Genomic DNA, 24,959 nt, shown 5'->3' with positions numbered 1-24,959 from the left:
TACATCATACAGTACATTAAACAGCGAATCAGACGTCAATCATCGAATTCATGGATCATGGATTTTCTTCAATCTGTGCTACAGTGTTTCTGGAGGTTGCACGCGTTTAACTGTGTCTGACGACGAACAGGTCGGCGGTCGCGCGTATGTAATGGCGGGTACATGTGTGAAGTTTTGCTTTTAGTTAAAAGATTGGTAAATTAATTTCCACGTCACCCAACACTGGTTATATTCTGCGTGTTTCTACATAGGTTACGAGTAAAACAGCTTCGGACGATTCCGTGTTTGAAGCGATCTGAACAATTCATTCAAACTGATTCGCGAACCACTTTAAAACATTTGGCCCATTCGCTTTGTAAAGAGTCGACTCAAAAGACTCATTTATTTGTAACACTTTGTAATGAAAACGACTCAAATGAGTCATTAATCCGCGAATGCGCCAGAAACACAAGATAGCAATTTAAAAATAAAATACAAATTTCGTAATTAATTAAAATACCGATGCCAAACGATCACTGCTACGCGAGGACGCGAAACTGACGTCTTTACAAACTAATACGTTTACAATGTATTACATTGATGAAAAAGGGAATTAAACTTGTCGTGCCATATATCACTGAAATAAAAGAAAGGGATTAAAATATGTCTGAATCATATAATTCCTACCTGTATGTGAAAATGCACGTTCTCCAGAGAGCTCGCGTTGATTCAAGCATTCAGAATATAAAATCCATTTGCAGTTTTGCGTCCGAAACCGCATATTGTATAGTGATTAAGATGAAGTTTACGATTCTAAAAATATGTATCCAGGAATCTGTCCATATACGATACGAAGATTGGGTGGCAGCCGAGGTTACTGAGTCCTCCACGGGCTCGCAGCAGAGTCTGAGGGTGTCGCCTCTTCTCCGGGCTTCTCTGCTTTCTCTTCCTCAGCTCTTCGCTGTATTGTGGCTCTTAAAGGAACACCGATTCTCTGAAAAGCTCTTTTAAATTCCATTTTGCCATTTTAACATTAAAACTACATCCCGCCATTGTTATTCAAACTTTTCCACGGAGCAATAGCCTGTTAGCTTAGCTTCTAAAGATGGCTGCCGCTATCTTTACATTCTGTCTAAAAAACACGTTTGAACGTAAAGGCTGCCCTCTACTGGTAAAGGCTAATGACATTTTTTATTTTTTACACAGGTTTTAATTGGACATTTTAAAGTGAAAATAACATAATATAGACATGTTACTGCAATGTTTTTTTATCTTGGGCATCTTCACATTGGAGTAAAGAGTTCATATAAAATTTTTGGTTAATAAATGTTACAGACATATTGAGATTTGAACTACTTCCTGTTTTGGCGGCGTTGACGCACATTTAGTTTGGGCTGTGGCGCGCAAACGCTTCCGAAAATCAAAAATCCTTCTAGTAACTTTTGTGAGGCTCGGTCCAAGGATCGCGTACGTGGAATTTCATGAAGTTTGGACAAAATTTGTGACCTGTGAAACTTTTTTAAGGTTTTGTGTTCTTTCCAATATGGCGGCCGAACGACATGGATCTGTGACTTCATCCTCTCAAGCAACTTACACCGGTACTGGCCGAACATTTTAAAGTTTGAATGGTGTCTCTGCGTCAAACGGTCTGGTCGCTAGAGCTGACACAAAAAATCTACCCGGGAATAATAATAATAATAATAATAATAATAAGAAGAATAAAACTTAAGAAGAACAATAAGTGTGCTTTTGCAAGCACACTTAATAAAACTTAAGAAGAACAATAAGTGTGCTTTTGCAAGCACACTTAATAATAATAATAAGAAGAAGAATATAGCTGCAAGCAGCAACACGGGGTCAAGCACCTTCGGCGCAATGCAAACACAGCACAGCAAGCACACAAAGCACAGCAAGCTCACAATGCACAGCAAGCTCACAAAGCACAGAAAGCACACAAAGCACAGAAAGCACACAAAGCGCAGCAAGTACTCAAAGCACAGCAAGCACACAAAGAACATCAAACACCCAAAGCACAGCAATAAACATACAACGTATCAATCACCCAGGGCGCATTGAGCACCCAAGGTGCATCAAGAAGACAAGGCACTGCAAAGAACCCAAAGCGTAGCAATCACAGAGCACAACCACCGCAGTGCCAAGAAGCAACCGAAAACATGGCAAAAACTGAACATATGTGAACTACAGACAGGTCGAGAAGAATAGGTGAGAAAGAACAAAATGTAACAGAAGCGATGAACACTTGCCTCAGGCGGGATTAGAACCCAAGAACTCAGAATCTCATTGCGTTTGCCTTACCCGCCACGCCACTCAGTTGACACAGTTCAAGGAACAGCAGAAAATAAATTACAGAGATGCAAGGATTGACATATGCCAATTACCAAAGATGTGGAAATGACACTGCAGAGCAGAAATAACAGAAATACAATGTATATGAGAATCAAAAGGCTCAAGTGAGATCAGTGCTTTAAGTGGCCCAAAAGAGGTGCCGGTACTCTATTTTTTTTTGCTGACTCGACTCCTATATTGAAGGGGTTTTATATTTAGCAGTCAACAGACGACCTTGTAAAAAATAATTAATCCTTTTATAAATTTGTGGATTTGCTTGAGCTAGAAATAGCTACTGAACATAAATAAAATGTGCAAAAGGATTTTGAAAAAATACCATTAGAAAGAGCTATTGTAGAAAGAGTTTTTGAACATAAATAAAATGTGCAAAAGGTAGATATGTGAGTAAAATTTTCAGCATGGTTAAATGCTAAAACTAGTGGTTCAGATAGAAAAAGCTTGAAAAAAAAAACATTAAAATGACACCAAGACCATGTCTATGGGGTCAAGAATAACAAAATTCTGGCCATTTGAAACTCTAAAGTCATTTATTTTGTCCCATTTTTCCATTTTGCGGGTGGTAAAACTACTGTGCACGTCGTTCAAATTCATTGAAATTTCGTCTACTTTTAGTTTAGCAATTAAACTAAATGTATATTACAATTTCAAGAAAGTTTTCTGCACATCGCCTGAGGAAATCCGAAGTTGCGTCGAGGGGAACCAAACTGAAAGCCGCGACAGCGGAGATTATCACGTACCTACAAGGCTTGCGTCTGACCTGCAGCTATCATTCTGGCTTGGTGGGATGTCAGCGAGTCCTCTGATTCTGACCTTGTTCTTTTACTACTCAGAGTCTAAAACAAGGAGGGCATATTACCTGTTCATTGTATTTTCATTTTAACCGAGCAGCTATGGTTGAGCGTTTCACACACAAACACACACCTCTCCAGAGCACGTTGACACTGCCTGAAGGACGCATGCGCTTTTAACTTGTAAACGCAAGGGTGTATGGGTAATGTAGTCTCTGCTCTCGGTGGAACGAATTAGGAAGCGTACATTAAGGGCGCTCTGAAAAGCGGCAGCGCAGCCAAATGCTTAAATTAAACCTCTGATTTTTAAACAGATGAGCGTTCCGGTACGCTAAAATCACGTTCTGGGCGCACGTAGAGGTGGTGGTACGCTCAAGAGCTATTTTTAGAAGTGGCGGTACTGAGTAATAATACACATCCACAGATGCGGCATGAGCCAAGGAATCCGTAGACAACACAATCATAGTTTTCTGACAAACAATTCAGTAGTTATGGGCAAAAATAGCCTTTTTTCATAACTCATGACCCATAGGTGGCGCTGTCACCAGATTCAGCATGGTCCCCCAGTTTATGCTTGACATGACGTGTACCAAATTTCATTTCGATTGATAAAATAATGACCGAGATACAGCTTCAAAACCATTTTTGCGTCAACATCGTTAAGTTTGTGCATTTATTACTTTTAAACAAAGACAAATATCAAAATTCTGTTCGGTCATTTCTATGCGGCTCACTCCAAAGATCACCTGTGCCAAATTTCATAACAATTGCACCAAATTTGAAGGAGGAGTAGCGAAAAAACAAAATACTGTACATTTCAAAATGGCTGCTACTGTAATGGGTGGAGTCTTACTGTAAGGTATTAAAAACAATAAGCATGAGGAGAGCAATCACGTGTGCTAAGTAGAATTTTCATAGATCAAACAGATCTGCAGTTATAACCATTTGAACATTGAATTTTTGCACTGCTGGTGGCGCTATAGAGTTACTGCTAGAGACCCCATTTTTGGCCACCTGACTATTTATGACCACCACTACAACTGTGCCAAATTTCATCATTTTCCTACATACGGTTCATAGGGCTGCCATAGACACCAATGGCTAAGAAGAAGAAAAAAGTACAATTCCAATAGGTGTCTCAGCACCTTCGGTGCTTGACCCCTAATAAAACTTAAGAAGAACAATAAGTGTGCTTTTGCAAGCACACTTAATAATAATAAAACTTAAGAAGAACAATAAGTGTGCTTTTGCAAGCACACTTAATTACTTACAGCTAGGGCAAACTTTAACACTCTGGGGTCGGCTGCGGCAAAATAGTCTTTATTTTTCATTCACTCCGCAAAGAGACTTAGATAACTCTGCTGATTTTGGACATACAGATATGATTTATACATCATTTAAAACGTTAAAGCAGGGGTCTCAAACTCAAACTGGCTTGGGGCCATTTCTGAGACTGACATTTCATCAGAGGGCCGCAGAGCTATTTTAACGTTCAAAAAAGTACAATATTTCTTTAAAATATTTTTTAATGTATAATAATACTTGAAAATATATAAACAGTGTTTTTTATTTTTTAATATACATTATTTTATAAAAGTAAGTAAATATTTTCTTAACCTTATTAGGCTTTGAATTATTAACTAAGGCCTATTAAAACTAACAAATTTTCCTATACATTTATAAACTATTATAAAAAAAATTACCAACAGTACGTGTTTCTGTTTTTATTTATTTTTGACTGTTTTCAGTCATAGTATTGACTTCATTATGTTCCTTTTTGTTATTCCACCGTTTTAATGAATTTGCTATTATATTTAGAAAAATATTTGATTGAAAGTGAAAGTGATCCTAAAACATTTGGATGGGTAGTCAATGTTACATAAGCTAGTTGGACAGTAAAAATAAATAATACTGCTCTATGTATAAGCAAGCAAGATAATAATGTATTATACTTCATATATATTTCATATAGAAGTGTACATACTTGTATCCTCTGTAATTTCTCCTCATCTTTCCTCTTTTCCTAACCTGGGCACTTTGATGGGTCATTTTCTCATCCGTAGTTTAATATTAAACTGTTGCAGTACATCTCCCACTGCGGTGTCTCCATTAGAAGCTGTGACTTAATGTGAACTACGGTAATAACCCCACAGCAGCTCTTCTCTGAGTAACAGAGTATAAACCCGGAAGTAACAAATCTTCTCTGGACAAACACTACAAAGTCGCGATCAGATGAACTGATCGCATTGTGACAATGATATGATTGACGCGAGAGGAATTAAAATTCGATCACGCATTCCGTTACCCTCGTCATCACGGAGCGCGCGCTCGTGGCTGCGTAGCAACGGGTGACGCGATCCCACGCTGCGCAACCTCCGCTCCCAAGCAAGCACTTTGAAAAGTAAACATACTTTAAGAAACGCCCCGACTCGTTTTAACTCGCGTTGTTAGACGCGACATGTGACCGAACCCTTAAACGTTTAAATAAAAAAAAACGAATTTAAATAAAAATCTTTCTGCGGGCCAGATTACGTTATATTGTTGAAAGGTGACGCGGGCCGCAGAGAGGGGGAGGGCGGGCTGCAAATGGCCCGCGGGCCGGGAGTTTGAGACCACTGCGTTAAAGTGTCTATTTTTTTCTGTCCACTCCCAATAAAAACAGAATGTTGTGCTTTTCGCAAAATTAAGAAAATAAACATGATGTGCGTCAGAAAAATAAACTGTAACTTAACGAATACATGTCATAGAAACAAAAGATAAACGTCTACATAATGCTTGGAATGTCAGCTTTTAAATGATGTAAGTGAGATCGAAAACATATATTGTCAGTCGGTGTAAACTGTATGAGAAGGAGGAGAAGTACCGTCTATCTCTTGTTACCTGATTATCTCTAATGAGATGAGATCGCCACACCCCCACGCCATTAAAGTGAACGAGCAGAAACATCCATATGCATAACTCGTGCCTCCTGCTGTCAATGGATACGCAATCCACAATCCAGTCTCTCCATTCCTTGTTGTTTCATCCGATTGCACCAAACACGACATCTAAATCCTTATTTACTTGCGTATGTGTGTCAGTATCTCCATACGCGAGTGTTTTCTTTGTTCTTCCGTCAAACATTTCACGCGAGGGGAACACACATAAACAAACACACGAGTCAGGAAACTCGACGCGGTTTTTGGTATTCTTATAAAGTACGCAATTGCAAACAATACAATCCTTATTTAAATGCGTTTAAGTGCATATCTCCGCACAGCAAGTTTATTAAACACAGGCTCACTCGTGTGTGCACACATTCACTGCTTTCATGATCAACCAACCCATCCTCACCCCATGTCGTCAATATTTGACGACACTTGACCATTCGTCAATATGTGACGGGGAGGGTATACCTTTCGCGTAGTTTTTTGACGAACTGGGGACTTCAATACTGTTGCGTCCGTTGCATTCTCTTTCCTATTTTCTTGCCATTTTCGCGTCGGTTTAGAGTTAGATTTACATAATGACATCCCTACCCAAACCTAACTCTAACCCCAACGCCAGGTGACAACTGTCGTACCTAACTCTAACCCCAACGCCAGGTGACAACTGTTTAATTTCGCGTACACTGTTTAATTTTGCGTAATCTAACCCTAAACCGACGCGAAAATGGTAAGAAAAGAGGAAAGACAATGCAACGGACGTAATAGGATGGAAGTCCCCACTTCGTCAAAAAATGACGCGAAACGTATACCCTCCCCGTCACATAGTGACGAATGGTCAAGTGTCGTCAAATATTGACGACATGGGGTGAGGATGTGTTGGATCAACACGTGAGGTAGCAATTGCGGCGGCTGTAAACAAACATTACAAAAACACAAATAAGAGTCCAGACAACGATAGGCAGTTTTTATTTTGAGCTGTTTACTGCACAAAAGTAAAACTCTCGCTGGCCAACCAAACACTACCCTGTGTTCATTTTTACGATGGCCAAAACAGTACCTTTATATGATTACTATGGTTTTTCAAGGTATACTTGTGAAATTAATAGAAAATATTTCTATATATACACACATTATATATATCATTTTTTGTTATAAATTCCCAAGTAAACCTTATCAGGGTTTTACTACAGAGAAAGTTACAATATTTTTTTTTTTATTCGCAGCCAACGCCGCACGCCACACGGTGCCTGAAAACTTTAAATCATGCGAAAAAGCAATTTTGGGCCATTTTACACCAATTAACATGCTAAAAAGTAACTGTACACGTTTTTATCTATTTACTTACACTAGTCAAAGACGACTTCTCTTTCTACTCACGTCTCGACAACAGCTCGGTGTCTAACACTGCATAGCTAGCAAAAATGTGCATGTGGCTCCTGATTAACGTTAACTTACCAATCAAGTTGTCTTAAATCAATACGCAAACGAAACAAGCCTATTTTTTTACATGAAAGAAAGAACAAATCGGGGTATTCTTACTATAAAAAACATCTGTAGTCGTTCAAATAAGAGCTCGTGTAGTGATCTTGTCCTCTCGTGCAGAAAATGGCGATGGCGCGTTCAAATTCGTTAAAGTAGTACGTCATTATGACGTAGAGATTCTGGCACATGCGCATGAGGCAAAAAATTGAAAGAACCTATGTTTTGTTGTTTAAGTTTTCAATTTCCCTTCAAGTTGAGGTTGTTATAACTCATCCTATTGCGTAGTGAAACACTGCAAGTTGACAGGACATGATTTTACTGGTCCACCTGACTAAAACTCAGAATCACTTTTTACAGTGTGGTAATTATCACGTTGTGGGGACCAATTGTCCCCATGAGGAAATAAGCTTATAAATCAAACAAAATGATGTTTCTTGAAAATGTGAAGTGGGAGAAGGGTTTCTGTGATGGTTGGGGTTAGGGAATGGGGTAGTTTGTACGGTATAAAATGCATTACGTCTATGGAATGTCCCCACAAAACATGGAAACCAGAATGTGTGTGTGTCTGTGTGTGTGTGTGTGTGTTTGGTTGATGTATTTGGTAGTTTTGGAGTATTGATGTCTTTGAGGTTTTTTGTGATTGTGTCATGTGTGTAATATGTATTAAAATTTTGCATTCACAAGATTTGTACATCCTTTTAGTTCCATCTATATTAACTGAAATGGGAAAACAAACCTTTTGGTACACGGCACCCAGTGCAGGGGCGCGGCACCCCCTGATGGCAAAGATTTAAAACTGCGATGACAATAAAATGATGGCTTAAAATATCTCTGATTGTTTGTTTCTGTTCGAAGACATTTTGTATGTCATTGGGGTGTGTGATGAAGAGAGGGATAATAGGCTAGTAGCTGTGTCTGTAAGTCAAAATGCCAAGGAGTTGTTGCGTGGAAAATAGTACCAACAGAGTCAGTGCTGGGTGCCTGATGTTAACATAGGTGCAACTATTACGTTACTAGTCTAACATTATAATTCATACATGTATCACAGTAACACTGCAAAAATAAAGACAGAAAAACAGACCCAACTAAAATCAAGTTTTATTTATATACAAACAATAAAGAACGCTTCAATAATTAAGGTTGTTGCAGTAGCGGATCAGCTCACCAAGCGGGCTTTCTGCCTCCTGGATGCGCGCGCACCCAGTAGTAAACCTGCAACCGGTCTATACGTATAAGCATAACAGACAAGCTAAGCATGCACACTCACAGCCACAATGACAAATGCATTTAGGCTATCTGTATCTAACAGCTTCGCAATGTCTTTTTGGATTTTTTTCAATCACACAGCCCAAAAGTTACTATAAATTATTCCCATGCATCGATTTTAATGTTAAACATCTATAAATCCAAATGAATCTATATGGAATATATTCCGACAATTCAGGATATGATGTTTGAATTCTAAAGTCGAAAAATATCTTATTTTTACACCGCCGTGCAGGAGGCATGACAAACTGAAACAAAACTTAAGACAAAAATAGAATTAAATGAAACCCGTGAATTAAAAGGTCCACTAATCGCCTTAACTCTAGTGATGTCAATAAAGTTTCCATGTTAGAATTTAGAAATACTAAAAACTTAAGCAAAGGAAAACAAAGGCGGCGTATAGGCTACTGGCACAAGTGAGAATGTATACATAAACTGTTTCCATGCCTTCGACTTTCCTGCAAACTTGCTCAAAGTTAATTCTCCTGTTTTTCTTTTTTTCTTTACATCTTTAAACTCCATGTTGCACTAAAGCTACACCATACAGAACAGCAGACCTGGTGCGTGATGCGTGCCAGAGGAGAAACCGCACATGACTCGCGTTGCATTTTGTAACTTTTACAAAGCATTTTGTAATTTGTGTAACTTTTTGGACACCTTTGTTACTTTGGCCTAGTCTATATATAATATTTCTGATTATATGGCATAGCTTTCTCCCCACCCAATGAGGCTAATAAAGTAATAATGAAAAATATGCTTAATCAACGGCCGGCTAGAGGATATTAGCAGAAAATATTGACCCTGGCAGAGAATTTAAACTCTACTATGTTGCAATAGGCTATATACAGTGGGGCAAAAAAGTATTTAGTCAACCACCAATTGTGCAAGTTCTCCCACTTAAAAAGATGAGAGAGGCCTGTAATTTTCATCATAGGTACACTTCAACTATGAGAGACAAAATGAGGAAAAAAATCCAGAGGATCACATTGTCTGATTTTTTGGGAATTTGTTTGCGATTTGTGGTGGAAAATAAGTATTTGGTCAATAACAAAAAAGCAAGATTTCTTTCTCTCACAGACCTGTAACTTCTTCTTTAAGAGGATCCTCTGTCCTCCACTTGTTACCTGTATTAATGGCACCTGTTTGAACTTGTTAGCAGTATAAAAGACACCTGTCCACAACCTAAAACAGTCAGAATGCAAACTCAACTATGGCCAAGACCAAAGAGCTGTCAAAGGACACCAGAAACAAAATTGTAGACCTGCACCAGGCTGGGAAGACTGAATCTGCAATAGGTAAGCAGCTTGGTGTGAAGAAATCAACTGTGAGAGCAATTATTAGAAAATGTAAGACATACAAGAACACTGATAATCTCCCTCGATCTGGGGCTCCACGCAAGATCTCATCCCGTAGGGTAAAAATTATCACCAGAATGGTGAGCAAAAATCCCAGAACCACACGGGGGAACCTAGTGAATGACCTGCAGAGAGCTGGGACCAAAGTAACAAAGGCTACCATCAGTAACACACTATGCAGCCAGGGACTCAATTCCTGCAGTGCCAGATGTGTCCACCTGCTTAAGCCAGTACATGTCCGGACCCGTCTGAAGTTTGCTAGAGAGCATTTGGATGATCCAGAAGAAGAGTGGGAGAATGTCATATGGTCAGATGAAACCAAAACATAACTTTTAGGTAGAAACTCAACTTCTTGTGTTTGGAGGAGAAAGATGCTGAGTTGCATCCAAAGAACACCATACCTACTGTGAAGCATGGGGGTGGAAACCTCATGCTTTGGGTCTGTTTTTCTGCAAAGGGACCAGGACAACTGATCCGAGTTAAGGAAAGAATGAATGGGTCCATGTATCGTGAGATTTTGACTCAAAACCTCCTTTCGTCAGCAAGGGCATTGAAGATGAAACGTGGCTGGATCTTTCAGTATGGCAGTGATCCCAAACATACCGCCCGGGCAAAGAAGGAGTGGTTTCGTAAGAATAATTTCAAGGTCCTGGAGTGGCCTAGCCAGTCTCCAGATCTCAACCCCATAGAAAATCTTTGGAGGGAGTTGAAATTCCGTGTTGCCCAGCGACAGCCCCAAAACATCACTGCTCTAGAGGAGATCTGCATGGAGGAATGGGCCAAACTACCAGCAACAATATGTAAAAACCTTGTGGAGACTTACAGAAAACGTTTGATCTCTGTCATTGCCAACAAAGGGTATATAACAAAGTATTGACATAAACTTTTGTTATTGACCAAATACTTATTTTTCACCATAATTTGCAAATGAATTCTTAAAAAATCAGACAATGTGATTTTCTGGATTTTTTTTCTCATTTTGTCTCTCATAGTTGACGTGTACCTTTGACAAAAATTACAGGCCTCTCTCATCTTTTTAAGTGTGAGAACTTGAACAATTGGTAGCTGACTAAATACTTTTTTGCCCCACTGTAGTTTGTATGCGCCTTCAGCTCATCTTTACTTTATGGGTGGGAGGTGCGAGTGAGTTTTTAAAAGAAGACATTTATAGGTAGAGTGGTCTGCATAATAAAAAGCTTGTGAACAACTTTAACATTTTATAACTCTAATGCCACCCCCCCCCAACTGCATACGCACCACAGCACCCTGTACGAAAAAATCTTCCCGCGCCTCTGACCAAGTGATTGGAACATTTTACAAAATACCTTGAAATTACAGACCCTAGTGTTGATTAACACTTTAAAATCTTTTTTAGTGAGCTGTTAGTGGAAGTATGGAATAATTTGTAATTTTTTAAATCTGGACTAATGTGTTTATACTATGTTTGATGTGGTGGTGTTGTTGTTTTTTGTAATTTAAATACTGTGCTGCTCATTTTGGCCAGGTCACTTCTGTAAAAAAGAGATTTTTAAACTCAAAAGTTATCTGGTTTAACAAAGGGAATAATAATAATAATTTGTATGTATTTCAGATCACCAGAAGCTAGACAGGGAGGCTAGAATCTGTAGACTGCTGAAACACTCCAATATTGGTAAGTTCCCCGCACACGAGATCTAACTGTTAATTTTTTTTCTCAAGACTCCTAAAGGTACATTCGACTTTGACATCAGCAGCCAAACTTAAGATACATGTTTTATTTACTTGCAAATTGTTAATAAATTACATTTGTAATTGTTAAGTAGTTTCTTTCGAAAAAATTTTTTATATTTGGTTCTTGCATGGTTGGGGAAACAAAGACAACAGGTACACACAGGTAGAGGTCAGTCAGAATTGTTACCAAATAAAATTTAGGGTATTTATCGTCAACCCTTTACAGCCACAGGTTGCCTTATGCTTATAACTTAGAAACAAAATTGAGATTCTTCTGATTCCTGGGCAAATGCAAAAGCGCAATGGTTCAAATTTCCTGTGACTATATTTTCTGTCATTTCGAATTTTTAGGGAAACGCCTTTTGAATTTTTTTAGACCCTTTATTTTTCTGCTGAAACACTACAATATTGGAAAGTTCACAACACACATGCATGTTTATTTGTTGGGAATGGATGAGAATCTAAAGGTTAATTATTTCTCAAGACTCAAAAATGTACAACTGACTTTGACATCAGCTGCAAAAATTATAATACATTTATTTAAAAAACTTTATTAAAAACTGTTCATTTAGATTCTTGTATTCTAAAGAAACACATAGCAAAAAAGAATTATTATTATTATTATTATTAAAAGAAATCTATAGCCCTTAGGAGCAGTGGTTGCCAACCAATCGATTGCAATCTACTGGTCGAACTTTGAGACTGTCCTGTTGATCCCAAAAATTATATTAAAATATATTCACATACATTATGCATAATTAATGTTCAGTTTAGCGGCTCTCTCTACTGTTTTTATTTTCATTGCTACATTAACCATTTGTACTTGCATTTAAAATTTACTGTGTGAGCATATTTAAATTTCTATGGTGACTAAGGGTGGCACTGTTCACAAAACCCTCGGTTCGGTTCGTATCACGGTTTAATGGTCACGGTTCTCGGTTCAGTACGGTTCTTGTTGTTATTTTTTCTTTTAATTTTAACACTCCAGAAATGTATTATCTTATTAATCTATTAATTATCCATAATTTAGTATACAGTATTAAAAAAGTTATATCATGTAATCGTGTACAAACTGAATTTGGCTAAGCACATTATTGGGACCATCCCTGAGGAAAGCCAGGTGAGATTTTGATACAGCAAGAGGGAAGACGTTGATGATTTCAGCATGCTTTTCGTTTATTTGACAAAAAAGAGAATGTGTATTGCCATCTAAATGAACTTTATGTGCATTTTTAGCACACAAAGATAACTTGCATTTATCAAAATGCCAACTTCAGTGTAGCTTTTAGATTTATCACTGAGAGGCTGCTTAAATACTGCAGAAAGTATGTGGATGAGAGAGAAACATAACCTTTACACCTGTAATATTTAAATCCGTCTCTTTTGTCCACTTTTGACCACTTTTGTCCTGATTACTTTGAGGGGCAATTTATGAAATAAGATTGCGCAACTTTCACATGCTAGCAAAATGAAACTACGCGGAAATCAGCCGCTTTAGTTTTATCAATGAAAGGCTAAAAATAGCGCCGAAAATGAAAAGACGTAAAATGTGTTCAGTACCTCAGATGACGGCGGTCTCCTGTGGCTCTTCGAACACATTCAACCTGTAGACTGCAGTTCTATCTATTGTTTTATTTCCGCTGTCATCATGTAAATGAAATAAAAAATGTTTCCACACACCAAACTTATACGACGCTGGCGCATCCTCCAACTCCGGGTAGACTTCCTTTTCTCTCCCACTTGACATTTCTACACGTAACATAACCCGCAGTACTAGACTCCAAACCAGTCACCTCTTCTTTCGTGCAAAAGGGAAACACGCTATCTGAGGTAACATGCAGGGCATGAGGCTACATTGCGCATGCCATGAACCGTTGAACCGTGCGATGCACCCACGCTCCGAACCGAGACAAGCGAACCGAACGGTTCGGATTTTTTTCATGAACCGTGCCACCCCTAATGGTGACACATCAAGCTTATCACCTGAAAGAGCCGTTTTTAAAGACAGATTAGCCTTAGTCAAGACCGTGCACGGGGGGGGGGGATATGTGTGGCCCGGTGGCTAAGATGCCCCTCTCACCAACCGCCAACCCCGGTTAAAGTGTTCTGTTACCGCTCATCTAAAGATCCACTGTTTCTGGTAATCCACTTCATGATTTCCCGCTTGCTCCACAGCATCTCTCAGAATTTTGTCCCCTCTTTAAAGGCCGGAGACAACAGTTTCCGAAGTTTGTTGAATTAACAGGTAGATTCACTACATTACCTCAGTTGATAAGCTGCTGAATTAGTAATTTGGTAGTTTGTTTATGTATTCTGTCGGTAATTAACTGCTCTGGGTCTTCTAAAAGTGCGAACAACTTAGAAAGTAAATAAAAACAAAATATCCACATTCTTAAAATTACAGTGCTTGTGTCACGGGTAGTCTGTGTCATGTTTTGTGTTCCGATTGTTGTCACCTGGACATTCATTAACTGATTCCTTGTCATATCACACCTGTTATCACTTACAGAGCTGCCAACTTCTGAGTTCAGCTTGGAGTGAGATTTTTTTTTTGGGGGGGGGGGTATTAATTTTTTTATATATGTCCTTACCATTTGCCAATTGATAATAGTGTGGATTTCAGCTATTTCTGTGTTAAATAGTTGGAAAAGACTGCTTAAAAATGGTTTACAATACAAATATAATCATATTTTAGAAATTAAAATGAAATAAAAGCTTTTACTGAGTTTAAATGCCTGAGATTAGAGTCTTTATTATTATTTTATACACTTAGGGCGCAGTCACACCAAAAGCGCTTTAAACGCTTGCAAACGCAAGGCGCGACGCACTGCCTTTTTTAAAAAAGAGCAGTGGGGCGCGGCTTTTCATATTGCTAAGCAACCACCGAGTCAGCTGTCTTGTCAATCAAATATTGAAGCGTGAGCGCTCTTTTGCTGTTAACTGTCATATTAGCAGAAACTTTAAAAAGAGGGCGCTTGCTCTGACCTTGTTTGAGGGTGGGAGGTGCACAAACACGCAGGAGAGAGTGAGCGAGTGGTGTCCGGTTCTTCAAAGTAACTGTAAACTTCCCTCACCACAACGTAGGGCCCGCCTCTCCCTTCATTCGATTGGACAATGGAAGACGCGAATGACGTCAGGCGCTTCTCCGCTCTCAGCGCTCCTTCAAAAACGCATGCGCGGCAGGCGGCAGAAAACCGCAAGGCGCTCGGCGCGCATAAACAGCCTTTCCACTGAGAAAGAGAAGCATAAAGTGATGATTTGTGATTGATTGGTGATAGAAGGACTGTCACAATCAAATAAATCAAATGATTACTTTATATTAAACTAAAGCAACAGATAATGTGCATGTCAAGACTATATAATTATATTTCGTATATATTATTGTTTATAGATGTCAAATATCAATAGACTTTTTTCTCTTTTATTAAAAACTGCCACAGCAAACATCAAGCAGGCTTGTACTGCTTACAAACATGCACACGCGGGTGATGGTTGATTAAAATGGCTGTTTTCTGAGGGTTTCTGTGTGCGTGGAATCCGGGCAGGTCCCTGCTTTTCATCCAGACCTTGACGCTTGTGTGTTCGACTGGTGCGGCGCTGACTGATCGCCATATGACATCAGAGTAACGCGAGAGCAAAGGTAAAGGCGGATCCTTTTGTAACATTTCGACTTGCTCTTGCGGTACTCTGATGTCCTCGCTGCCGAACTTTATGCGCAGCGCCACATAAAGTGAAATGCTCTTTGACTCTTTGCAGCAAAGTACAAGCAACATGAGAAGTGGTGGCACGCAAAACACAGTGAAGGTACGCTAAAATATAAAAGTGTCAGTAGCCTACTGCGGGCACTAGTTTAGCTACTTACATCGTGCTTTGCTCTTTCACCAGCCCGCAGCCGCGCACTCGCTCTGTATTTTGTAGCTGGCGCTCCGGCTTCTGTAAACAATAACTCCACCTTCTTTGATTTGATTGGCCATCGCATCATTTTGACTTTGACGAGCCCTTTATGCTGATTGAGGCACATCAGATAGAGAGATCAGCATTTTTACAGTATTTACAGTTAGGTATATTAGGCAATTATTTCATGACTTTTATTAAACTCAATGGGAATCTCAATGGTGGGCACGAGCCTGCGTGAGAAAATGGATGTGTGGCGTGAGAGCGTGAGAATGGGGTCAAGAGTTGGCAGCTATGCACCAGGCTTGTGCAGAATTCAGAATTGAATTGAGAATGACTCCAAAATTCCAATTCAATTCTTGAATTTGAATTAAATTTGAATTTATGTCAAAAACTGGATCTAGAATTACAATTCGAATTTGAATTAAAGGAAGCGGAATTGCAATTCAATAGAAATTCAAAGAAATTCTTATACATATTATACAGGAAGTGAAGTGTTAAAAATGAAACTTTCAGTATATGTCAGATATGATTGCATTACATATTCTATAAATATATTCGTTTGTACAGATTACATTAACAGGAAATGTTTTCCCCTAGCAATTAATTTTAAAAACTCTAGTCACATAACAAGTAATTAAGTTAGATTTTTTTGCAATTGTAATTTTATGGAACATGATGTAACATGACTTCATTTCCCAGAATGCTTTAATTTTACCAAGTATTTAAAAGGGTTGCCAAACAATTTTCTAAAGTAACTTTCCTAACACTGAATGTATGTGAGATTCTTGTGACTGTAGAATTCTTTGAATTGCTATGAATTTAATTCCACTTCCTGTCATTCCAATTCCAATTCCAATTCAACTTCCTGTAGGGCGGAGTCAATTCAATTCAAATTCCAATTCATGAATTGAATGGAGGCCAATTCTGAAATTCTGAATTGTGCACAAGCCTGCTATGCACTTAGTCTGTGTATTTTTACCTCTGTTTGTGCAATACTCACTGCCAAATCATTGTTGTTACTCTCATGTTGTTCCTGTGTTATCTACCTACCCGTTGTTTTACTCCTCGTGTTTTGTTCCCTGTTTAATTAATAAATGTTACTATGTTTCGTGAACCCTGCGATTGCATCCTGATTCCTGTAACCAGTCATGACAGCTTGTCTGATCAAAGTAATGTACCCGATAAGATCTAATATAAATAACACCAAATTTGCTGTTGTTGGCACACTATATATTACAATGTGTATTTTTACTGTAAAATTTCCTGTGATTCATTGTCCCATTTCTATTTACTGCAAAACTGCACAACATTTAAATAGAGGTATTAAAACAGCTCTTAGTAAATAACAAAAATAAGCAATGACAACATGTTTTTTAAATTTCTTTTAGTTGTTCAAATACATGAAATCAGATTTTCATATTTTTGCACATTGAACTTTCAGCTTGAATCACAAACTGTTTTTCTCAAACCTGCAATAACATTTACTCATATCATATTACAGAATTTTAAATCAAGTCATGAACTAATTCAGTCATAATAACAATGTTCAAAACAATGTTCAAATACAAAATACTATCCTGAGTAAAATAGATTTGCTTATATTCCTTATTTTATCCTGTAACACACAAAACATTTACACACACATATCACAGCATCAATTCATGAACAATACATTCAAATGCAGTCATAAGCAATGTCAAAAACTTATACATTCAAAATATTATCCTGAGTAAATTGTAATTTCTTGCAGCAACAGCCTTTTCAAAGCCAAAGTAACATTTACACACAGTTTCATTTCACAGTATTATCAAATAATACTAGTACCAATTCAGTTATAACTATAAGAATAAAAAAAAACATCAAAACCTCTCCTGCGTAGACACATTTTGCTTTTAGTAGCAACAGTAGTAACATGTATACACTAGAGTTTCAACCTTTAAGATAAAAAAGAACTTCACAAACCTTTGGTGAGTTGAGTAGAATGTATTTGCTTTAGTACCTTAATAGGTTTGCTTAATTCATAAACTCCTTAACTCTTTCACCGCCAGCATTTTTTTTTAAAGTTGCCAGCCAGTGTTTTTCATGATTTTCACGAACGTTTAATGCCTTCCAGAAAATGTTATTCTTTAAATATATAAACATACAATATACCAAATGAAAGAACAGACCCTCTACTTAAAAAAAAAAAAAAACGTTTCATCCTACCTGTCACAAGGTGACGATCTTTTTGGGCGGAACCAAAAGTTGGGAAAGTTTGGTTCCGCCCGGATGTTTCCGCCCAGACCGGGAAGAGGAAACACCGGACATCCGGCAGCATCGCAAGGGCTGTAATCAGCCAAATCAAGCACAGCTGTGCGTTGTTAGGAGGAGCGCCGGGTGATTGGAAGATTGCAGCACACAGAGGAGTACTTAAGAGCAGTTTAAACCACAGTTTGTGTGCTTAGTGTGAGTTGAGGTGCGGAGCTGTGCTCGTTTGATACGCATTAGTGGCTGTCTATACTTTCTCTCTCTCTCTCATTCGTAGTCTGCGGTGGACACGCTGGAGTATTAGGAAACCATACGAGTGGAAGAAACATCAGTCTAAGTGACACATCTAGAGGAACAAAGGAGGAAGGAGACGGATGGTGTTTTGCAACGTAAACAAAGGCGGGCCGCTGTGAGTATCAGCTCCTGTAGTAAAACAACGTAGAGAGCTAACTTGTGCATTCATTGAGTACCTCCAGGAGAAGGAGGGCGGCCCTACCCCTGAACCAGCGTGGTAGGCGAGCTGCAGGAACGTTTCATCCAAGCAGCCATAGCAACGGACTAACACCTCCAGGCCGTATTATCATCGCCCTCATCCAACCCAAGTGAAGTGGAGGATGTCGGGCATCTCTTTGTGTACACCTGTAGTGTGGTGGGTGAGTCCTTGTATTTTGCAAACTTTTCACGTTGAAGTGGTGCTGTGTATATTGATGTGAGTTGCTGTGCAAGTGCTGTGTGTCTTGTCAGACGTAACCCCGCATCGTCCATTTCATTGAGGAAGAGACGGAGAGGCTTACGGTCCTAGGAAGAATGATCTATTATACGTAGTGTGCTGTTTGGAGTGTGAAGTGACGACGCGGGCCTCTGGGAGCCGTCCCCGTCTGTATATTGGCAGATTTAGGAGAACGGCGGTGAAGATTGGAAGCTGGCAGTTGTGTGAGTACGAATATGGGCGATTTCATTGATACCTTACCTGTGTGTATGCCCTTGTTGCAGAGTTAGAGGCGAAGGAGTTCCGCCGCCCCGTGGTCTCTTCAAAGGGGCGCCCCTGTCCGGTATTCGACCCCCCCTACGGGTAGCGAGGATAGGGCAGCGCTCGAGATGGTGTGTCATTTTCGCCCCTCTGCTCGACCAGCGGACTCGCCGAGAGGGTCTTGTCCCCGGCACCTTTTAGGAAACCATCGCCCGTTCGACTCCCTGTGCATGCCAGCCGTCTTGCCGCCTGTAGAGGAAGAGAGAACGAGGGTGAACGTCAGGAGAACGAACTGTGGAAAGTTATACCTACCAAGAGCTGTAAGCAGCAGAGAGGTGAGAAGTATCCTAAATCCAACTTAACAGTGCCTTTGTGTCCAAGCTGCTACCTGTGGAGTAAGAGAGAAGAGGAGTAAACATTAGGAGAACGAACTGTGGAAAGTTATACCTACCAAGAGCTGTAAGCCGCAGAAAGGTGAGACGTACCCTGAGTCCAAATTAACCGTGTCTTTGTGTCCAGTTGCCGCCTGTAGAGAAAGAGAGAACGAGAGTGAACGTCAGGAGAACGAACTGTGGAAAGTTATACCTACCAAGGGCTGTAAGCAGCAGAGAGGTGAGAAGCATCCCAAATCCAACTTAACAGTGTCTTTGTGTCCAGTTACCGCCTGTAGAGAAAGAGAGAACGAGAGTGAACGCCAGGAGAACAAACTGTGGAAAGTTATACCTACCAAGAGCTGTAACCAGCAGAAAGGTGAGAAGCACTCCAAGTCCAAATTAACAGTGCTTTTGTGTCCAAGCTGCCGCCTGTGGAAAAGGAGAACAGAGCGAGCGTCAGGAAAACGAACTGTGGAAAGTTATACCTACCAAGGGCTGTAAGCAGCAGAGAGGTGAGAAGCATCCCAAATCCAAATTAACAGTGTCTTTGTGTCCAAGCTGCTGCCTGTGGGGCAAGAGAGAAGAGGAGTAAACATTAGGAGAACGAACTGTGGAAAGTTGGACCTACCAAGAGCTGTAACCAGCAGAGAGGTGAGAAGCATCCCAAATCCAAATTAACAGTGTCTTTGTGTCCAAGCTGCTGCCTGTGGAGTAACGGAGAACAAGAGTGAACATCAGGAGAACGAACGGTGGGAAATTATACGTACCACGAGCTGTAACCAGCGACGAGCTAACTGGGTCTTGTGTTCTAGCTGCCGCCTGAGGAACGAGGAAGGAAGGAGAGTAAGCTGAACATAGGCATTGTGTAAACCTGAGCAGTGAAGTCCCTGCGGAGCGAAATTCAGGTAAGCAGGTGGAGAGAGTTAACCCCAAAATACTCACACTATTTTACATTTGCCTCCAGGAAAGAAGAGGAGGGCGCCACGGATAGCGGGGACAGGCAGGAGCCTGCTTTTACGTCTTCCCCTTTGGTCATCAGCCCCCTAGACCCCTGTCGCCCCCTGGCTCCTTGCCACACTCTTGGCCGTGGCCCACCTGGAGGGCAGAGTCCTATACTAGTTTTAATTCCCCTTTCCCCATTTCCCCAGTACACTCTAAATATTTAATAAATAAAGACTATTTTATACTTACCTGTTCTCGTGTTGTCTGGTCATTGGGTTGGCTTTGGGGACCTCCTCGAGGTGGAAGTAGAGAAGGGGCGTGGCTTTAGCTAGACACAGCCAGCCCCTGGCCATGACACTACCTTCAGTAGTTCTTTTGTAATCAGCTTTTGAATATGGGTAGGTTTCTGCAAAAACACCACATTTTGAGAAAAAAGCAGAGATAATTCCATTTTTGTGACGGGCTTTTCATAGAGATCCCATTCAGAGCGATCTTTAAAACAGACACAGACATGCAGCCGCTTGCCATAGGGCAATACTTCTGGGTTTAAAAAGTTGGGGAAGGGAGCCATCTGGTGGATAATAGCGCTATTGCGGAAAGCCGGAAATACTCGTCATTGGCAGGGAAGCGTTTTCTCTTGATTGACGAGATATCTCGTCAATGGGGGCAAAAGAGTTAATAAAGGTGGATATATACATGATGGTTCAGGCCAGAGTTCTTCCTTTGCACCATCTTCCCACTTCTTTTGCTCACCTGGAACTTAGAGGAGCACTTGCTGTTGTCGGGGTTGATCCACACAATAAATCTTTACATAAAAAAATTCATTAGATCATTTGATGTGTAAGAGAGGGACACTCCACTTTTTGAAAATAGTGCCATTCCTAATCGTTGCTATACAATAATATCCTCATATTGCTCAGGCCCACTGTAATTAACCAGGGCCGGCGTCAGGGGGGGGGGCATTCGCGGGCCGTGCCCCCTAAACAGGTTGTTGTGCCCCCCAACAAAGTTTTTTATTAATTTAATATATATCAAGAATAATTAAAATAAATAAACATTGAATGTTTCATGACTTGTAATGTAATCATAGGAAATATAGTTGATATATGTTTTCTTTAATTAAAATAGACCAGTTTCTCTGATTGGATGTATTGCCGCGTCTCATGCGTATTACGTCTTTAGCATATTTGTGACTTGATACTAGCAACATGTTTTTCGCGACATTTTATGGATCGTGTAAAATATGGATATTAGAACACTTAGAACGAACCAGCACCGCCTGCTCCATCTGACTTCATGCAAACACCGACTGGCTCAAACTCAGAGATTAGAGGTCGAGGTGGAATTTTCAAATCTACAGGACACTGTTTTAAGGAAGTTTAATGTTTGTACACGCTGTCTTCAGCTATTTTAAAGGTAAGAAGCACCCAGAGTCCAACTTATTTTAAAGGTAAGTTAGCGTTGTTTTAAATTACGTAAGCTTAAATGTGAAGTGTGGCTATAGACCGTTAACAGCATTACGACGTGATTATGGTAAAGCGGCTTTTAGGACGCGGTGTGCGCTGCGCTATGAAACCCATTCATTTCAATGGCTTGCGCCACGCGAGGGCAGTTTGTTGTTGCATCTAGCAAAGCGCGAGCGCAAAGAAGCGCAGCTTGCGCGAGCGCCGCGGTCAAAGTTCAAATTAGTTTTGCGCATTGTTTGTGGTCTTTTGCACTTTATACGGGAAATGAGCTGACAGTTTGTACCGGTTGTATGAGTGTGTGCTTGCACTGTATTTGTTGTTTTAATGTCTTGTTTTTGCACGTTGTTGTTGCTATTGCGTGCCCCCCGTTGGAAACCATGTGCCCCCCTGTTAGTTATGGTCTGGCGCCGGCTCTGTAATTACCACAAGGACCAGCAGTTGCTAATAGAGGACAAGACTTTGCCACTTTCTGAAATCTAAAATCCTATATAAAATCCCTTATGTCCTTCCTAACCTGTATGCACTTCCTTTAGTGAATATCAAAAGAAGATATTTAGAAGAATGTTTGTTACCAAACAGCTTTGTTTTTTTCCATATGATGGGAGTCAACAAGGAACCAATAAAAGTTAAGGAACTAAAAATGTTTGGTAAGCTAATTTTTTTTAAATATATCATTTTGTGTTGCACTGAAGAAAGCGCATACAGGTTAGGAAGGACATACACGTAAGTAAATGATGACAGAAGTCTTTCTTCAATATTTACCAAATGTTATAGCATAACGAAAGATGTACTTACCTCTGAATAAACTCCAAAGTAGTGGCTGCTTCCACTTGGTATTCGATGATGAGCACGTAGTAGCAACCAAAGAGTACAGCAAATGCTGAAGACATAAATGGTAGGTCGATCGCAGGAAAGAGGACAGCATCCATTTTTTTGTTTTGTAGATCTGAATCCCCTGAAAATAATTAATTAGGGGTCAAGCCCAGATTGGGCGAAGACCCCTATTGAAACTGTTAGTTTTCTTTTTCTATTGTATCTGTTAGTTTTCTTTTTAGGGGTCAAGCCCCGAAGGGCCCCTATTGTATTTGTTAGTTTTCTTATTATAATAATTAGGGGTCAAGCCCCGACACATAAAGAACAGTCCAATGTGTCTCCATAGCAAATTTGGAGTCTCTATGTCTAACCCGCTAGCGCCACCAACAGTCCAAAGTTGCACTTATGTTCTTGTTTATAACTTCTAATCCGTAAGTCCTAGAAACAAAATTCTTGCTTCATCTGATACCTTGGCTCAAGACGATTCGACCGGACCCTATGACGTAATTTTCTGTCATGAAAATTTTTCCGCCATTTTGAATTATTCGTAAAACCTACTCGTCCTAGAGCTTTTGCCCGATTTCCACGAAAATCGGTATGTAGCATCTACAGACCCTCACGGCAAAAAGTTATGGAATTCATGTCAATTCGTCAATCCGTTTCCGTAAACCGCGTCAACGAATTTTACGAAGAGCGCAAAAAAACGGATTTGAGGCTGTATCTTCGGCAAACTTAAGCCTATTGACACGATACTTGGTACTTGTGATGCCAGTCAGGAACTACGGGTGCATGCAGAGTTTCGTCACAGCGCCACCTAGTGGTCAGACTTATGCTTTACACACCTATAACTTTGGCTCCGATTGACGTATTTTCACGGGACTTGTTTCTTTGGAGTTCTGAATAGTTGCCGAGTTCAACGATACCAAACATGCCAGAATTCGCCGGTTAACCCTGCGCAGCAAAATAACGCTTAAAAAACACGCGTGAATATCTCCACGAGCGTTTTTCCGATCGACTCAAAAACACCATAGCAAGAAACTTACCTTACCTTCTGAACAAAAAGTTCTATTGGCGTTATATTAAAATTTTCATCAGAAATGGCAGAAAATTGCAAAAACCAAAAAATTACCTTCAAATTTTGTATTTTTTACACATAACTGGTTTCACCATATTTGATACGCTGATGTACGACCACAGTCTGAGGCTACACAAAAAAAATGGTATGCTTGCACCATTAGTTGGCCTTATAATTGAACAAAACCTTTGAAATCAAGCCACCCTATGGTCATACAACTGTTTCTTCACTAAACTAGATAAAACTAGCTAGATGTAACACAGTTATGACCTGAGGTGGCATGCACAATTTTGTCATTGCGCCACTTAGTGGTTTTGAGATAGAAATATGGTATTTTTGCCTAAAACTACTCCAACAGTACATCTAAAATCTTGGGTCATCATGTATTATTCCTTTCATGGCTTGGAGATCATTGGTGCATGCCAATTAACTCCTTAGCAACCAATTAGGATACCTTATCAACCCTTTTTACAAGAGCTATATCTCTGCATCAGAACATCGTAGAGACATGGGGGTGGTCTCTTTTGACTCATTAACACCACTGTAACATTTTGTGAGCTGAGAATTGCCACTGCAAGCACCACTCACATTTTCTTCAGTGTTCTAGTTGTCAATGCTCCTCGAGAAGAGAGGGAGAGATTACACTGAATGAAAATATTATTATATTATTTAGTCTGTTATATTATTTAGTCTGAAATCAAGAGATTTTCCTAGGTTCTTTAAACTGCTCATCCGAATTCAACTTTACTTTCTTCTGTGCCCTTTTTGGCTTGACCAGCTATATTTGCTGCTTGCAGCTATATTTAATAATAACGTTTTTTTTTATTTGATTTTAGTGTCAGTAACAATATTTAAATGTTAGAGCTTTTCTCAATAATATAAAATCTATCATTTTAAAGTGATAGTTCATATGTCCCCAAAATTATGTCATCATTTACTTACCCTTGTATTGTTCTAAGCCTGTAGGAGTTGATTCTGTTGTATTTATTAAAACACAAAAGAAGATATTTTAATAATTGATGGTAAGCACAGTTGATGGTACCCACTGACTTCCATAGTAAGAAAAACAAATACTGTGGAGGTCAGTGGGTATTGTCAACTATTCAATTACCATAATTTATCAAAATATTATTTTCGCTCAAGAAATTTAACTCATGCAGGTTAAGAACAACGCAAGGATAAGTAAATGTGTAGAAAAGGCCCCAAAGTTATGCTAGAGTTGTTATTATTTAGTCAATCATGCTTTATGTTTCATGTTTTCTCCCGTTTATTCAGTGCTTGTAACAGAGTAGGAAAGTGCT

At 39.6% G+C, this 24,959-nt stretch overlaps 1 protein-coding gene across 7 annotated transcripts in view; it reads left to right on the top strand.

Moving 5' to 3' along the window:
- The window catches only part of camk2a (calcium/calmodulin-dependent protein kinase II alpha), a 496,915-nt gene that overhangs the window by 68,405 nt on the left and 403,551 nt on the right, over positions 1-24,959 (top strand). For 6 of the 7 annotated variants that reach the window (XM_073871010.1, XM_073871009.1, XM_055180348.2 and 3 more), the window contains exon 3: positions 11,756-11,815. The exons of the other annotated variant lie outside the window; for it this stretch is intronic. In XM_073871010.1, the coding sequence (XP_073727111.1) occupies positions 11,756-11,815 (60 nt within the window). The remainder of the gene's footprint in view (positions 1-11,755; positions 11,816-24,959) is intronic. 7 annotated transcript variants of the gene reach the window in all.

Source organism: Misgurnus anguillicaudatus, chromosome 9, assembly GCF_027580225.2.
Source record: "Misgurnus anguillicaudatus chromosome 9, ASM2758022v2, whole genome shotgun sequence".
NCBI lineage: Eukaryota > Metazoa > Chordata > Actinopteri > Cypriniformes > Cobitidae > Misgurnus > Misgurnus anguillicaudatus.
This window is presented reverse-complemented; position numbering and strand designations above follow the sequence as displayed.